Raw genomic sequence first — 18,927 nt, forward strand, 5'->3', positions numbered from 1 at the left:
TATATATATATATATATATATATATATATACCTGTTTTCTTAAACGTTTAGAAAAAAGGTTTTAGAAACCTTTTAGAAAGGTGTGGTAAATTATGCATACCAAAAAATTTGTCATTTTGTTGTTTTTACATATACAACTCAGTACCAAATTTGGTCATCACTGGACAATTTAGAAGCATTAATTCTAGGGCTATTTGAAGATACCAAAATCCACAGATTCTTAGCTTCCTTATACAAAATGGCATAGTATTTGCATACAACCTCTGTATGTCCTTCCGTATACTATACATTATCTCTAAATCACTCCTACTACAATGTAAATACTATGTAAATGGCTGTTATGCTGGATTGTTTAAGGAGTAATCACATGACTAATGTCATGCCTAATCACATATCTAATGAAAAGTCTCTGTTTGGTACAGATGCCATTTTTATTGCCAAGGATTAGTAATCTCTGGTTGTTTCGATATGTGATATGGAACCTGTGGATACAGAAGGCTGTGTGTACCTGAACATAGGAATTCTTTTCATCTTGCAAGACTGAAACTCTATACCTATTAAAGAATAGTTCACCACTTTTCCTTCTTGGACCCTATTTCTTGTCTCTGATTTTACTCTAAAAACTTCATAAAATGGAATTATATGTAGTATATGTCTTGTTACTGGCTTCTTCATGTAGCATAATGACTTCAAGTTTCATCTATGCTGTAGCAAGTATCAAAATTATCCTCATCTTTATGACTGAATAATGCTACATTAAATGATAGATAGATGATAGATGGAGAGATAGATAGATAGATAGATAGATAGATAGATGATAGATAGATAGATAATTTGTGCACGTACCTACCGCAGTTTGCTTCGTTATTCATCTGTCAGTGGAACCTACCTTGCTTCCACTTTTTGATGTTGCGAATAGTGTTGCTATGGACATGAGTGGGCAAATGTCACTTCACAACCCCTGCTATCAATTCTTTTGAGTCCACCCCCAGAAGTGGAATTGCTGGATCATGTTGTAACTCTATCTTTGACTATTTAAGCGACTTCCATTCTGTTTTCCTTTACCGCTGTACCATTTTGTATTATCACCAGCAGCGCACCAGGGTTCTCCACATGCTCTTCAATACCAATTATCTTCTCATTTTTTTATAGTAACTGTGCTAAAAGGTATGAGGTGCTACCTCGTTGTAGTTTTGATTTGCATTTCCTTAATGATTAGTGACATGAAGAATGTGCTCACTAACAATTGTGTGCATCTTTGGAGAGATATCTTTTTAGGTCCTTTGCTTGTTTTTAATTAGTTTTTGTTATTTTTGGTGTCGTTGTTGAACTATAGGAGTTCTTTATATATTCTGGATGTTAATCCCTTGTTAGATGTAGAACGTGTAAACATATTCTCCCATTCCTTTATTTTCACTTTGTTGATTGTGTCTATTGGTGCACAAAAGATTTTAATTTTGATGCAGTCCAATTTATCTAATCTTTTTGTTGTTGGTTGTACTCTTTGTATGATACCCCGGAAATCATTGCTAAATCCAGTATAATGAAGGTTTTCTCCTAACAGCTTTAGGTCTTACCTTTGAGTCTTTGGTCTATTTTGGGTTACTTTTTGTATGAAGTTAGGTAAGGGTCCAAATTCATTAGTTTGCGTGTGAGTCTGTAGTTTTCCTAGCACCATTGTTAAAAATCTTGTCTTTTCCCTATTGAATGGTCTTGGTGCCTTTGTTGAAAATCATTTGCCCATAGAGGAAAGGTTTTGTCTCTTGGTTCTCTGGCCAATTCCATTGGCCTATAATGGTAAAAATGAAATTTAGTGTAAATATGCACTGATCTCTTTATCCAAATAGTTGGGATTGGGTCCTGAGTCAGCAAAATGTCTTGTCGTTCAAGAGAAGGGGGTCTGAGAATGCGAAAGCCAGGTTGCCAAAACCAGTATTCCAGAAACAAAATGACTCCCCTGAGGTGTAAGCAATCTTGGTGGATGGATTCTTATAGGAATAGATGGAGGCTAGAACCACATTAACTCCCAGTTCGGGAAGAGCTCACTACTGGTTTGGTTTAGGCAATCACTAAAACTATGCACTGGGGGTAGAGGGTGGTGAGGTGGAGTGAAGGGAGAAAGAACTCTAGAAAGATGAAAGTGTTCAAGGGAGAGGCTCATGTGCAGGAGGAGCCAGGCAAATACAATAAAGGGACTGTTCGTTTCTTCTAGATTTTTCTGACAGCCATAGCAGGCTGACAAAGCTGGGCAACCCGCTTAGCCACTGACAGTGGGGCTGTAATGTAAGTGATCCAGCTCCTGAACACAGATTCCAGATGAGATCTGGCTGGTGGACGTATCAACTCTTTCTGGTCATTTTAGAATTGTGTATGCCCTTAGCGCTTCCTCTGGGTTACTTTCCTTCCTTGAGGCTCCTTAAAATGCCATAGTAAAAGTAGAGGCAACAAGGTAAAGTGAAGTCTACAGCCTATCTGATTCTGTCCAAGTGGCAGAAATAATTAGTCAATGTATTGGAGGCTGCCAAGATCATTCTCTGTTTATTCATCCAGCCACCCATCTTTTACTTAACTAGCATTTTCTATATACTTGGTGTTGTTTTTAGCACTTTATAAAAATTAACTCGTCAAATCATCTTAACATTGCTCCTAGCATTGTTGTTGATCTTCACATTACAAATGGGAATCTGAAACACAGGTAGATTGCATGCTTGTTTCCAAGACACACAGGGGCATCCCCAGTGTTCATGCTTTTATTGCCACATGCTTGGCTTTCCTAGGTGATTTTGAAACCTGTTTAGGAAATGACTCAATTTCTATTCTTCCCCCAGGCTCCTTGTGGGTCCTGACACACAGTGTCACACAGGGCAGCTGGTGGGAAGTGTCCTACTGTGGGTGGCAGTTGCTTAGTCATTGGCCTCCCACGTGCTATTCTCTGTTCATCTTCTCATCCCATCTGCCTTGCTAAGTGAACAGGTGTAGGCTTCCTCCTGGACTACCCAGGCTATGGTTGGGGACAGGCAGCTCCTAATGTTGAAGATGTGAGTATAGTGCCCTGGCCTTGGGTCCAGAAGCTGAGCTTTTCAATACTCTCATCTACATTTCACTAATCCCATCTCTCTTAGCTGAAACCCCTGCCTTAGTTGAAACCTATCTACCCAGGAAATTCTGGACATGTGCTGGCATCACAAAACAAAACAAAACCCCACTGATTTTCTCTAACACCTAAATGGTTCATCATCAACAAATATTTCTGCCTCAATATCAAAGCGTATATTTATATAGGGTAAATGCCTGCAGATTTCTGTTTTCCAGTTTAAGCATTTACATCTTTAACTAAAACCAATGAGTAACACACACATTGTGTATGTGCATCTGCACATGTGCGTGTGTGTGCGTGTGTGTGTAATGGAAATATAGGGGGACTCCGTTTCTCTAATTCTCCCTTGCAACAGTTCATACAGAAGATTATTGTGACCAAATGAGTAGCCAGCCCCCCCTCTTCCCCCCACACACCAAAAAGCACAATTAATCCAGCAGTGGATACCAGCTGGGGTTCCCTCTAATTCAGTTCTGTTTTGTCACTGCCTACTTGGAAAGAACATGAGTTTCCATAGGTTGAGGGCTTAGTCCCCTTTCAGATGCCGATCACAAACCTTTGCCTGTTTTACCTGTGCTTCCAACTCACTGGCTATAAATCAGAGTTCCCCCAACAACCTCTCCAAGTTTCTTTAATTTGCTAAAAGAATTCACAGAACTCAAGGATAAATTTGTTTCCACTCATGGGGTTATTGTAAAGGAATGGTGGGTTCAGAGTGTGTGGGAAGACAAGATATGTAGGGAAGGATATGGAGCTGCTATACCCTTACAGGCACTGCAGTCTCCAGCAACCTCCAAGAGTTTGGTTCTCTGGGACCTCTCCAAAGCCTGTTCTTTTGGGTTTGTGGTGGCTTCCTTGCACATGCCTGATTCATTAAACCATTCACCTGTGGTGACCCATTTAACCTTCAGCCCCTCTCCCCTCCTTGGAGTTTGGGCAGTGGGGCCCTTAATTCTGCCAGGTGCCTTTCCTGTGATCAGCTCCCATTTTAAAGCTACCTAGGGTGTGACCAGCCTTTGATTATTACTATACAAAAGACAGTTATCACTTTGGAGAGTGCAAGGATTTCAGGAACTGTGTGCCAAGGATACTGTGGTTAAGACCATATAAATATCTTACAACATCAATTTTCCTATTTTTAAAAAAATAACCATGGTTTCATTTTGATTTTTAAACAAAAGTATATTCCCATTTTTAAATGGTTTCCGTGCAATGTAACGGTGACCTGAAGGTCTTTCAAGCTGGTAGAGCCACCAGCATTGTTAAGGCATTCATTGCAGTACAAATTAACAGACCTGTACCATGGGAACTCTAAAGGTCATCTGACCACAGATGAAAATTATTTTCTGTATTTGTACATGCAAATAAATCGTGGAACAAAATGTGCCCCCTGCAAAGCACTGTCCCTGTCAGCCCTTTTAGGTGGCACTTGGCCATTTGCAAAAGATCTCTCTCAACATCTTCATCAAAGTACACCAAAGATAAACTAAAAACCTTTTCCGGTTTATTTACTTTCCTTGCTCAGCCCATCTTCTGACCAAAGAAAAGTCTTTAACTGTAGGATTTCTTCATGTTCGGGATATTTTAAGACTATTTATTTCATAGACATGTGGCAGCTTCAGCTGTTTAAGCGGTATTCCTGATGGTTATCTTGCTCACTGTTCCTGTCCTTTGCAAGTTTTGCCAGATAAGCATAATTCTTACTTAAAGGAATTGTTTACTCTTCTTGATGTTACTGAGGTATTGAAACAGAAACAGATAAACTTAATCAAGAAGTGTTGAATAATTACTCTGTACACCACCTTGCCCTAACTGTGACAAAGCTTCTCAAATGGTTTATAATTTTGGGTGGTCATGAGTCTACTTCACCTGAAACAATTAGAATAATTTCACTAGGATTACAACCAAGTGCTTGAGGAAACGGTTCAAGCTCAGTTCATGTGGGTTACTGAGGGGAGGAACTCATCAGAGAAGACTGAAATACGTTAGCAAGTAAGTAAAGGCGATCCTGGGTTTTGAGGATCGAAGATTTGAAGGAGACAGAGACAAAGTTCCTCTGAGCTCCTCTGGGTAGGGAGAAGAAATACCGGGTGCTGTGGGAACAAACAGAAGAAAAACCTGTCTGGAAAACAAGGACGTGGGAGTGGAAGTTGTAGTTTACTAATCAAACAGTACTCTTTTTTTCAAGCTAGAAATCCAGGCATATTTTATAATATATAGACAGGGAGTGGAAATATTCGAAAATAAGATTGTCAGAGGGAATTTGAAGTACAAATTTCTGTCATCCGAGAGTTGTGAGCTGATTCAATACAGCAGCAAGATAGAGAGGGAGCTCTGTGTGGGACTCAGCCGGATCACCTGCTGTGATGAGGGCAGTGTTTAGAAAGATTTTGAGTAAGGATGTTTTTACCCAAAGTTGCAGGACTTTCTTGAAGATTTTGCTTGAACTCTGCCTACAAGAGCTGGATAAATACTTCCCCGCAAGGTTGCAGATTTGCTGAAGCTGGTTATCCTGCCCTCTCAGCTCAGCAGCTACTAACACAACTCTAGGTATAGAGTAGGCAGTAAGTGTTTGGTGTTGAGAAACCTGGGATGGATTTCACGATGGACAGGAAGGAGGGTGGATTGCAGTTAAGAAAGGGGTAAGACAAGTTAAAAATGGGTGTTCATAGTCACTAAGAAAACACAAACCATTCAGTGATTTTGACTTTAAAAGGTGGTTAAATAGTAAAGAAAAATGGAGAGAAACAATGTATTTAGGGTGTGTCTGAATGTCTTCTAATCATGGAGCCAAAGAAGAAAATCTGTGATTAAAAGCTGCAGGTCAGAGAGTCAGAGCCTATTTTCCTGTGCTTCGGCAGGAAGTGCATTTTATAGAAAAGTCAGAGAGGAACTGGGGGGAAACGGAGAGCTATGAGCTGGGGAAGTCACAGCAGCCTGACAAGGCACTCTGGGCAGCTCTGAGCTGGCTCTTCACGCTCAAAGACTGCTCCATGGGACCCTCTAGTCACCGGCCAGTCTGTCACAGGGCTTAGGCGGCCACACTGATGAGGACGGCACTTTGGGCTGGAGTCTAGGATGGTAAGAAGTTCCCATTCTTTGACTGAGGCATTGGGTTAATTGTTAGAGTCTAAAACTTGCACTTGAGAGTTGAATCTAAACTTTTCACTTCCTCTTAATGATTTAAAAAGATGCATAGCTTTTTAAACGTGTTATGCTTCCAGTGCATTAATATTTTTCTTTAAAACTTTTCTTTAGGTCTTCTCTGCATCGTGACTAAATTTAGTAGTGAATCTGATCAGTCCCATAACTTTGTGTGAATATTTGCTGGAATTTAAAGAGCAAATTTAGCTTTATTTGTGTTTTCAGATCTTTAGCTTCTGAGGCAAAAAGTTCTCTGCCAGGTGTGCATGAACTAAACCAGTTAGGTAGTGAGATTGGGACTTCTTTTCAGTCTCACTGTCAACTGTACTGTCCTCTGAGGGCCTAGCAACCTTGTGAAGTTTGAAAGAGGGTCCCTGTCACACCAGGGCATGGACTCCATTACGAATTGCAGACATTCTGTACACTCTCCAGCTCAGGGAGCTCTGGGGATATTTTTAGATTAGGCTTGTTCCTATGAATGAGGAAGTCTGGCAGATAGCTCTTCCGGCTGGATTATTTTTTTTCCAGGTTTCTACCACCATAATATGGGGACCACTCTGGCAGTTCATTGCTTTCCAAGGACAATGGGGGGAAAAGCCATTCTAAAAGCACTGGGCAGCAGCTGCAGCCCTGAGTCTGGAAGGACACTGTGCCACCGACTCATGCATTTTCCACAGTGAGAGTCAGGAGAGGAAGTTTGAGCAAGACTAAGCACTTCATCATAGGGCCAGCAGAGCTCTCTGTGGAGACCTACTTTTGTTGTAGCTGATAAGAATGTTATTCTCCAACCAAAGAAGAAAGACAAGAGTATGTGGTTTTTGTCCTTTAAAGCTACTTGCTTAATTTATGTGACATTGGAATTCATTTTATGGAGGGTTTGTACCAGTTTTATGAAAGAGAAATCAAATTATTGTTAATGAAGAAAACATGCTGTTTAAAAAAATACAGACTCACTGTAAGTTGCTGAGTATATTCATACCATTATTTGGCCGTACGTGAGACAAGTACTCCGTGAGGGCTCAGAAGAATCACCTTTGGGACAGTAAGCCTTCAACAAGGGTTCTTAAGTCTGTTGCACACAGAGAACGAAGAATCAAAAGCACCTTGATTCTAAGTCTCTACTTTGATGGAAAGCTTGCTTTTCATTTTTAAATTTGATGCGGTTTTGCTTATTCCCTAATTAAAGTGGCAATCCTTGGATGGATGATTTTGATACAGTTTGTGGCAAAGAGCCATCTTGCCTAAAGTTTTTTACTTGAGTTTTGTTTTGTTTTTGTTTTGCTATGCTGAGGATGGACACCAATGGCCTCCTGTAAGCAAGACAAGTGCTCTAAGTTACATCACCAGCCCTTCCTAGGATTTTACCATTAAGAAAAGGTTCACCCCAGTGTGTATGAAAAATCATGTTCCCTCTCATTTTACACCAGACCCACAGCCTACTGAGTTGTTGTTGCCTGGTAGGAACCTGAATTCATGAGCTTGCCCTGTAAGCAAGCTGCAGTCATATCTCCAGAGGTCACAAATTCTATTTGTGGGGCCAGGGATTTAGTGGTTCTGCTGCCTGCCTCATAAATGCAAGGTCCCAAGTTCCATCCCTGGTACAAAAAATAAATAAATACATAAATAAATAAATTTTATTTGTGCCTCACATATGTTTAACCAAGTCTACTGATGGAGTGCCTTGCCTTCCCAACACACACACACAGACATGCACACAGACACACACACACACACACACACACACACACCCTGTAAGAATTTATTGTGTAATTACAGAAGTAGACTGATGTTGTATGCCTTCCTTTGACTTCTCCCATTCAAGGGCTAGATTCAGAAGGGTTAACCCCAAAGTTCAAGTAAGTTGCTAGATTGGAGAAGCAACTTTTTCCATCCACAAGGTTCTGCTCAGGGGGAACTGATTCACTGAGCCTGCGGATTCCCACCACAGGGCTTGACGGAGATCCCTTCTGATCCTTCCACATCCCGGGCCCCCAAGAGGCTCAGTAACAGGTCAAGAGGAGTGGCCATCCCTGGGCTGTAGTGATTTCTTCCCTACTTAAAATGTTCATTTTTTTTCTCATTGAATTTATTGGTACTTTTAGGTATACAGTACGGTTACATTCATCATTGGGATCTTGTACCTTTACATGACAGGTCTTGGTTCTCATTTTTTCCCCTTGTCCCTGCCCTCCCTTCACCCTCTCCTCCCTTACCTATTTACAAAAACTTTATTTCCATTTTTCCATTTTCTTGTATTTTTTTCTTTTCCCTTATTTCCTTTCCCTTTCCCTTCCCACTTCCCCTACACCTTTTTTAATCTATCAAATACTTCAAACATACAATGAACTTCATAGAGCAGTTTAATTGACAGTCAAGTATGGCCCCTGAGATTTTTCTAATATTAGCACTTTGCCATTAGTTTCAGATTTTTTTATTTTTTTGGTGGTGCTGGGTATTGAGCCAAGGGCTTTGTACATATGAAGCACATGCTCTATCACTGGGCTACACTATCAGCCATAGATGTCTTAAAGAATCAATCATTACTGACATAGTGGTAGCTCTCTCCATCTGTGAATGTTATTTCAACCCCCATTGCTGTCCAGATCAATTACTGTTTTGAACTTAATGAGCATTGTTTGTATTTTTGTGAGCTACAAAAATCCAAATTATCATGTGCTTTTAAAATGTATATACATGGTATCACACTATACTTGAGACTTTTGTAAACTCCTTTTAATTCTTACATTTTAAGATTTTTTTCATATTGGTGCACAATCCAGTTTATTTTTTACTGCTATGTGGTATTCTGCCATAACGCGATAGTATACTTTATTCCTTTCTTGATGAACAGTTGAACTATTTATAATTTTATTTTTGGTATTTGTAACATTCTATACATCCTTATCCATGTAAGAGAGTTTTTCTAAGTTTGCACTGTACAGTACAGTAGCTACTAGCCTAGTGTAGTTAGTCCAAATCGCAATGTACTATAAATGTACATACATACTAGGTTTTAAAGATTTAAAATAAGAAAAGAATATAAAATGTCTTATTAAAAATTTTTATTACATGTTGCAATGACAATATTTGATATACATCATTATTAAAATGCATCACTAAAATGAATATCACATTTCATATTTTGTAATCCAATCACTAGAAATTTTTAAATTATACATAGGGCTTCAGATATATTTCTAGTAGACAAGGTTATTTTAGAGCAAGAGTTAATCACCTATTGTTCACAATCTAGCCATCTATTTTTATAAATAAAGTTTTCTTGGAAAACATACCTATTCACTGAGATACAGTCTATGGCTGCTTTCCTGTAGACTCTAGTAGTTGCACCACAGTCAGTGTGGTCCATGAACCTCAAGTAGTTGCCATCTGGATGCTTAAGGAAAAATATCAATCCTTAATCTACTTTTTTTTTTGGTGCTGTGGATCAAACTTGGGTCCTTGCGCTTGCGAGGCAAGTCGCGGCACCACTGAGCTAAATCCCTGGGAGTAAGGATTTCTTAAAGAGTATGATTCTCTTTAGGAAGTATATTTAATATCATGATCCAACACGCACTTGAAACAAAACAAAGTTTCACAAATCCTTATTATATTTAGTTTCATACTTTCTGGTCAGTTCTATTTTGTTGGAATAAACTTTTGTTCTGTAAATGGCTGTGACCTACTACAATGATTTCAGTGTTCATTTACTATAGTGATTTGATTAATATTCTCGAAGGATAGTTATATCCCACAATGGAGCCCCTGGATTACAGAAATGTGTTCATTTAACTTTCAGTGTTTGTTCGCTAGTTATCCTATGTGTGTGTGTGTGTGTACACTAATCAGTGTCCCACAAACAGTGCAATACAGTTCCTGTTTTCCTGTATCCTTAATAGTACCTATATTGCAGTCTGATCTGACCTGATTGATGGGTGTGACACGAAATCTTGGTTTAGTTTTATCTGATTACAGTACTAGTAAGGTTGATCATTTTTTCACATGTAGACTGGCTTTGCCTATTTTTCTTTTGTGAGTTGCCTTTTTATCTCCATTGTCCTCTTTAAAATGAGCTTGTCTGTTTCGTACATTTTTAGCCATTCTTATTTATAATCAGAATACCGATACTTTACCGTTCATGTGTGTTGCAAATATAATGGCTTGTCCATTCCAAGATTGGTTATTTTACCTTCTTTATGGTACTTTATATTTTAGTAGATGGAAGTTTTAAATTTTAAAGATGTAAAATTAATCTAATGTTTCCTGTATTTTTTAAATCTTATTTCCTCAATCCTTTCCTACTTTATGGTCATAAGATTTTCTTCTAAAAGATTTCAAATTCCTCTCTCTCTCTCTCTCTCTCTCTGTCTCTCTCTCTCTCTCTCTCTCCTCAAAGTTCATGTTGACTGGGTGTGTTGTCATATACCTTTAATCCCAACACTTGGGAGGCTAAGGCAGGAGCACCACTAATTCAAAGCCAGCCTGGGGAAATTAGTGAGACCCTGTCTCAAAAAAAAAAAAAAATAAGCAAGATGATGTTTGTGTTGGGTATGAGATACAGTGCTGCTGCTCTCTGTGTTTTTCCATCACAGATATCTGATGTTGGTGTGAGGAGCAGACCTGTCCATCTTACCTCAATGCAGTGCTGTTTCCCTAGCAAGCTTCAGTATAGAAGGGTTTGCTTCCTGGATCTCTGTCCTCAAAACACTGCTCCTAGATTTATCAGAACTAAATCTCTGTGATGGCCTTTGTCCTACAGCTGGGCCTTGATGAATTTTCAGTAGGTTGTAACCCTTTCAGGGATTGCATAATCCTTATAAAACTACATCAGATAATTGAAAAGTTTGCTCAATTCATGCTGTAATTCTAATTTGCCCTGTATAACAAAAGGGATAACAACAAGACAAGAAAGAACAATTATGGGCTAGCCTCTATTTGAAATTAAGTAAAAAAATCTGAAATTAAATATCAGCAAAACTGAATCCAGCAATAAGTTTATGCAAAGTGTGCAAGCATGGTCTGATTTAGAAAAGTTTTTAGTAGGAGTGGCATACAGCTGTAGTCTCAGCACTCAGAAGTCTGAGGCAGGAAGATGGCAGGTTTGAGGGCAGCCCAGGATACACAGCAAAACCCTGTCTCAAAAAGAAAAAAAAGCTATTAGTAAAAGCAGAGTTATTAATGTAAGTCATCAGATTAGCAAAACAAAGAAGAAACATGTTTTTCTCATAGATGTACAAAAAGCATTTGATAAAGTCTAGTAATTGCAAGTAAATTAAAAATATAAAGCTCTTTAAAAAACTGGGAATAGAAACAAACTTCATTAAGCTTAGAAACAGCATATACCAAAACCAGTAGGACACACAGTATTGGAGCATCCCAGGTACCACTGTGGTGTTGAGGTGTTGAGTTCCTTCTTTGCATCCAGCACCCACCCGAAAATTCTTTTCTTTCCAGCATGACTGTTACTGCAAGAATTGTGTGTGTATGTGTGTGTGTATGTGTGTGTGTTCACACATGAACATATTTACGACTATCTTTGGTTTTGTCTCTGCACCAAGCCTGGGTTGTTCTCTAAATTTGTGGGGTGGGGACTCTGTGCCAGAATTTCTCCCTTGGTAACATTCAGGGCCTGGGTTCTAGAACAGCTCTGGAGAGCTGAGGAGTTAGGCTGTCCTGGAGTTGACTGTTCTCTGAGAATGGGAAGTTGTCGTTATCACAAACTGCTCTCCTGGCCTCGCCTGAGAAAGCCACTGTTGATGGGTCCAGGGAGGATATGGTAAGGCTGGGTGTAGTGGTTTGTGCCTGTAATTCCAGCTACACAGGAGGCTGGGGAAGAAGGATCAGGAAGCCAGCAGAGACAACATAGTGAGAAGCCTGTGTGAAAAAGAAAATAAGCTTTATATAATTGTATTCTGGCAGAATGTTAGATAAAGATCACATAGGATTTGATTATTTCTAAGATTCCCAACAGTGGTACCAAAATAGTATTAAGACTTCTGTTGGTCTGTAACACTGTTGTTGCAGTCGCTTAATATTTGATGACTTTAAAACGTCTTTAATATGGTTCTACAAGTTGATAATGTGGAGAGAGACTTGTTTTCTGAAGAGCACTTTTCAGGGTAGCTATAAACTTTCTCTAAACTTCTCTGTTATAAGCAAGGGATTCCAATGACTGAAAACTAACCCAGGGCTGGCAGTGTTGTACACAAAGAATAATCAATGAATTCTTGATGGTAAGGTCATATGCATTAAATACAGTGATTTTGGATGCCAAATCAATAGTGTGTTGTGAAATATAGATCTTCCTTAGGAACAGGAATGTTGTCAGGAAATATAAGTTCAGACAAATGTGGGTTACCGCCTACAGGGAAAGGACTGGATTGATTGTGATCTGTCTCATTTCATGGTGGAAATGTCAGAGGAGAAGTGAATATTCATGTAGGTCTTGGGAAGGGGAAAGGAGAAATCAATAAGCTAAGCACTCTACCCAATAATGGAGCTGTCTTCTCTAGGGAAACTCTTTTTTCTTAAAGTTGGTATTTCTATTTCTGACATTTTGGTGATGCTGTTTTAGGAGATACAACACAAGTTTTCACAGAAAGACAGAGGGCAGATTCCATGGTTCTAGATAAAAGGGCTATGCTAACTTGGTTCCAATTAAGTGCTACACTAGAGTTTTTGTTAATATTTAAATGAAGTCTTCCTTGATTCCAAGCAAACCTCTTGAAGCTAAATAAAAAAGTACCAGGCAAATAAAGAGATCCCATGTTTTTAGTCCTAGTTCGAAATTCGCCTGTCATAGGATCTGGCAAATACTCCTCAACCTCTGCAGAGCTCTATAGGTTGGCCTGTTTGGTAATGCTTTACTTTTTCTTTGTAGAGATGACACGCAGGATATAATTGGTGGCATAAATTGCTTTATGGAGGGGGTCAGAATGTGAAAGCAGTTTAGTTCCTCCACTCAAGTGAGGATTTTGGTGTTTGTTTGCATTTTACAGAGTCTTCTATTAACCCATTCAGGAAATCTCCTGCCATTCGTGTGTTCAGAAGAGTCCTAGTGGCTCGTTGGTTTGTTGTTTGGTTGTTTGGTTGTTTGGTTGGTTTTGTTTTTTTGATTCTTTTTTGATATCTAAGCATCAGTCAGGTTTTAAGATCGCGATAGGCTCGTGACCTACCAGCCTCATCTCCGAACAAAAACCAAGGACATTACTTTTATTCTTTGTTTCTACCTTTTCCAGGCACCTCTTAAAAATGAACAAGAGCAGCTCTGATTTGGAAAAAGTGAGCCAGGGCTCTGCAGAGAGCCTCAGCCCATCCTTCCAGGGCGTCCCCATCAGTTTCACCACCAGCTCCACGGACAGCCTGGCCTCGGACTCCAGGACCTGCAGTGATGGAGGTAAGACTCACCATTGACCTAGAGGCTCAGGTTCTCCTGGGCCCACAAGCCCAGCCTGGGGTGACAGCCAGGATTTGAAAGGACTGAGCAGAGCCTATTTCCTTGGTTCCACTTTCTCCGTGACACAGTCTTTACCGAGGAACAGTTGAAGTTAATTTCCTCTTGAATATTTAACAAGCTGAGTTATCCATATTGCCCTCCGTAATTAGAAATGCATCGGCATGGCAACAAGGGGAGGAGCAGGATGGAGTTGGAAGCCTGTTGCACAGCTCCTGATTCTTTGGGTAATGAACTATCTAGCAGGGCCAGGTCTAAAGAGAGCCACCAGCTCTCACCCTCTGTGCGTGCATCTCTCTGCCTCATTTGCATGCACACACACTGATGAAATAGCGGTTTATATAAATGTTTGTTGAGTTAAAGCATAAAAGCTTCATTAGGTCACCAACCATTGCACTTTCTGACCCAAGTTCTGAAGCATAATATACAGCTGTATCCTGATTGGACAAATTCCTAAAAACAGACTTCTGATTTTTTCATATTTGTGGCCTGCATGGGCAATATTAAAACTGCTCACCCTTTCAACATTGTGTGTGTGTGTGTGTGTGTGTGTGTGTGTGTGTGTGTTCTCTCCTATGTTCCTCTTAGATGTGACTTAATTAGCAAGTCAAATTTAGACATGTGCTAGCACGACTTTCTTTCTCATTCCCATAGATGGAATTCTTCTTGGTAGGCAATCTTGCCATAGGTTGTTCCACTGTACATTTCCCATCAGCAACATTTTTCTATTTAAAAGATGGGTATTGACTGAGACAGAACCCAGTGGTCTGAGTCAGAGTGAGGTGTTCTAATAGGAAACCTCTAACAGCTGTAATTTAAAAAGAGGAAGTGTCTCAGTCTTGACTTGGGGTAAAGGTAAAAAAAATGATTTCCTTTATCTGCAGAGTTTTGGGGCACCTGTCTTCTTCCGCTTTTCCGTCCCATTGTGCAGTAATTCAGCCAAGCGGATCCCCTGGACAGCTGGCCTCTGAACCTGAGTTGATCAGCCCTCACCTACTCTTGAGAGGACTGTGGCCAGTTCTGAGAGAGCAGTCCAGGAGGAGCTGGCACGAGGCAGCTGGGATTGATGAGGGCTAGGTTTAGTTGCTTCACTACTTTCCTTCTCAGAACCAGTAAATCGTGATGTCTTCTCTCAGGACTCTTAAGGACTAGCTGTGGAAGTCAAGATTAACATGCCTACCACACTGGTGGTGGGGGTAAGCTAGAAATTGAGTTGCTCGAAACAGAGGGCTTCTAAGGGCTTCCAGAAGAGAGCAACTTAATGAGCTTTAAGGGGAGGCCCAGGAAAGGGCTTTTGACAAATGTGACTTCGTGGAACCGAGGAGGTGAGGAAGGCGCAGAAGACTTCTCAGGTTGAACAAACATAAAGAAGGAGCCAGAGCCGCTGGGGAGCAATGCAGACTGAGCAAAGCAGACTGGGACAGCCAGGTGTGCTGCAGCTGCAGGTGAGGGGAGCTGGGACAAGAGGCTGGTGGGAAGCTGAGACCGAGCACCAGTGTGAGGAGGTAGGACGCAGGGAGCTGCCGGATGTGCGTGAGGACCATGGTCACGCCCAAACAGGACGTTTTCTCTTATTAATTCCTGAATAACATAAATTAAGATGAATATATGTTCCCAGTTATTTCATCATGGCATAGGAGCCAACATCTCCATCTGCTGCTCCTTCGTATGGTTCTCCACCAGAACCAGTTCTCTCTCCCTCCTCCCTCTTTTCCTCTCCCTCTCTCTTTCTCTCTCTCCTCTCTCACTCTCCCTGCTCTCTTCCTCTCCCTGTCCCTGTTTCCTCTCCTTCTAACTCTCTCTCTTCATTTGAACCTCACTTAAAGAATTAATCTGGAGAATATACAGAGGTACTGGTCATGTAATGTGACAAATCCTTCCTCCACTTTTATACCATTAACCAGAGCAGTGTGTTGTGCGTTTGAGGTCTGTTATTGACCACTTCTCTTTCCATCACATGAAATCTTAACTGTCTTTTGTTGTGTAGCTAAAATATTTGCTCATCCTTTAAAAAAAATTCATATGTGTTTGAGATTCACATCAATTACAGTCATCTTGGGGAATGGGTATTTACACATACAGAAACTTGATCATTTTTGTTTCTTTCCCCACCCTCGCCCGTCGCCCGTCCCCTGCCTCCTCCCACAGATCTCCTCCCTGTCTCTGTGGTACTTAACCCATCTTGACCTCTGTTGTAGTAGTGAAGCTAAGACTGTGGGTCAGAAGAGAAGTAGAAACTATTTGAGCTGAAGTTCTCTGAAACTAAAATGTAATGTCTGCCTCTCCGATGTTATGTGGAAAGTGGAAAGATGCCCTGAGCCTATCCGTGTGTTTTTCAGTAAGAATTCACAAGTGAAAACTGCATTTCTTTTGGCCTTTTGCACCCACAGTATGGGCTGCCCTGAGTGAGTTGAGGAAAAGTCACCCCAGGCTAGATCATCGTAGCAGTTTGGGGAAGCTTATTGGAAATGTATCAGGTTTGGTGGTTAAAATTAGTTATTTGCTATTTAGGTTTTATGGTAAAAAGGAAGCTTTAAATTTTGTAAGAAAGACATAATTGAAATCTATAGCTTTGTTACATTTTAAATTTTTATTTTCATTAATACATGTTGGCAATACACGTTTACATTGTTTGTGTGAAGTTAGTACGTGTACATAATAATTCCTTTTTCCATCTCCTTTCCCTCTCTCTGTGCCCCCTCTCTCCGTCTCTTGATCCCCTTCCAAACGGGAAGGAGAGATCTATCTCCTGGCTTCTGCTTTGTTTTGTTTCTTGAGACAAGGTCTTGCTCTGTATTTGCTGGTCTCCAACTCATGATGTAGCTCAGGCTCACTCCGTTTGGAAGGGGTGCACTGCACGTGTCAGAACAGGGCCAAGAAAGCTGCCAAAGGGAGCGCTGTCCGTTTCGGATGGATGGATAAGAAAGGGAAGTGATCTGCTAAGTGATCACAAAAAATGGTCATTAGAAAACGCGGGTGCTTTAAGTGGTAACTTTTAATTACACAAACCCAATGTCGCATTGAGATCATTCCTCTCTTTGATTTAGAATAATGTCAAAATTCAGTTCAGCAGATCAGACATCTATGGATACCAGGAGATGAAAGGAGATTAGAGTTTCTGTTTAGCTGAAACATTTCAACAGAGAGGAAAGAGGTCTAATTCACACAGTGAGTGGGTTTAACTTCACATGAATACAAGTGCCAGGGCATGCAGTTGTCTTTATTTTTATTACTAGCAAATCAAAGCTAGAGAAAGACAATTAAATATTGTGGCAGTAGTTACCTTGTTTTTATAAGTCTCAGTGCCAAAGAGATTTTTACAATATATACATCAATTCAGTCTTTCCTTTGATGGGTCCCTGGTGGCTGTAAGCTGTGTGCTAGGTACAGTTCTATGTGCTGAGAACTCTCCAGCAGAGCGAACTGTCCAGTTCTTCTTCCTAATGAGTAGCAGTGAGTCAAAGGTACTGGGGAGAAAGAGGAGGCAGGGTGAAGCCAGAGGGTTGAGAGCAGCATCCTGACCTTCACCAAGCCATGGTCTCCTCCCACCTCCGCTGTTGTTACCTGTGACTCTGTAAAAAGAAATTATATTTTTTAAAAGGAGATCTTAGGAAAGGTATTTAAAACAAAATATGCACCCCGGGGTATTTTATGACTCTAAAATGGGCCTGCTGAGCACTTGAGTCTAAGTGTGCAGGTTGGGTCTAATACATTACACTGGGGCTTTGCCCTAACATGAGGTGCACCTTCAATCTCTCAGGGAGACAGACTGGCTCATGGAATGTGTTCTTAGAAATCTATCCTGAAGGATGAAAGGTGAAAAGAAATTCATTTTTAAGATTCTCAGTGTCCTGGGCTATATCAGCAAAGCGAAGCTTTATCTTACTCTATTCTATTCAAAGTGAGTCGTAAACCATATATTATTACTTCAGTCAAGTTAATACATGCTTGATAAAAATTGGGACAGTACAGAAAGATGTGAAATGAAGTCACTTTTCTGACACGCACGCCAGTTCCCGCCACCACTTTGAACATTTTTTATATCACCCCAGAAGATTTTATCCATATTTCAAATGCCAATAAAATGCAATTCTACACCCTTTTGTACTTAATATATCTTGAAGTGTTTCAAGTTAGAACCTTTAGGTCTACCTCATTTTTAAAAAATTGCTGCAGTTTTTCATTGTATGAATCAGTCAAACCTTTCTCTTTCCAATGCGTGTTCAGGTTGTTTTCATTACACGGGTACAGTAGGATTCTGTTTTGTATGTTGATGAGATTTGGTGGACAAGTCTGTAAGATAAATTCTTAGAAGAAACAGGATTGATGCCTCAAACATTTGTATGTATTTCAAACTGTCATCTAAAAAAAATGTCATTGTAGGGCCAGGGATTTAGCTCAGTGGCCCCATGCCTGCCTTCTTCCAAGTGCAAAGGTCCCGAGTTTGAGCCATGGTACCAAAAAAAAAAAAAAAAAAAAAAAAAAAAAAAAAAAAAAAAAAAGGAAAGAAAAGAAGAAGTCAGTTCATCTTTCAATTTAGCATATGAAGAGTGCTTTGAAGAAAAGGTCACCAGTCTAGAACCACAATTGGCTGCATGAGGAGCAGACCACGTATCTAGAGCCTGTTTTCTAAACTGAGACAGGCTTTTCTGCTTTTGCCTGTAAATCACATTCTCCTCTTATTGTTTCCTGGTCTGGAGAGATTCCTCACAAATGCTACATTTTCCATCCAGTTGTAAAATGTTAATAACATGCTTCCAGTTTCAGACCACATTTATCTTCTTGAAAAAGCAAAGGTTTCCTTTTAAAGGAATGTTTTTGCTTTTTCCCCCATAATGTTGAGCCTGTTATGATTGTGGAACCAAACAAGAGGTTGCACAATTTTCCTCTGGAGGAAAAAGTTGCTCGTGCAGCTCGAGGGCTGCTGGGCCCCACCCTTCACGTCCCCTGGTGTGGGTGTGGGGCACGGTTGACAGAGCCCTGCTTCACGGCTGCTTCCTGTGCGACAGTGACAAGGTGCTTACATAGCTGGCTCTGGTTTTCTTACCTCTGTCAGGGGTCTGAATTAGGCCATAGGACCTTGACAAAGATTTCTCTGTCTGCTTTGCTCCCAGTGCCTAGTGCTTAGCAGGTAAATGCTGACTGATGAGTAGACAAATCTACATGACATCTAGTGCTATGTAGCCCGTATCTTCATCCTTCTGTAGAGTACTTCTTTTTTTTCCACACACACAAG

The 18,927-nt window shown here is 40.3% G+C and overlaps 1 protein-coding gene across 1 annotated transcript in view; it reads left to right on the forward strand.

The window, feature by feature from the left end:
• Prag1 (PEAK1 related, kinase-activating pseudokinase 1) overlaps window positions 1–18,927 on the forward strand; it is a 52,658-nt gene that overhangs the window by 17,539 nt on the left and 16,192 nt on the right. Inside the window, exon 4 of the mRNA XM_010621825.3 lies at window positions 13,477–13,634. Coding sequence (XP_010620127.1) covers window positions 13,477–13,634 — 158 coding nt within the window. The remainder of the gene's footprint in view (window positions 1–13,476; window positions 13,635–18,927) is intronic.

The sequence above is a fragment of the Fukomys damarensis genome, unplaced genomic scaffold (assembly GCF_012274545.1).
Source record: "Fukomys damarensis isolate Sample0158 unplaced genomic scaffold, DMR_v1.0_HiC HiC_scaffold_18, whole genome shotgun sequence".
Taxonomy (NCBI): Eukaryota; Metazoa; Chordata; class Mammalia; order Rodentia; family Bathyergidae; genus Fukomys; species Fukomys damarensis.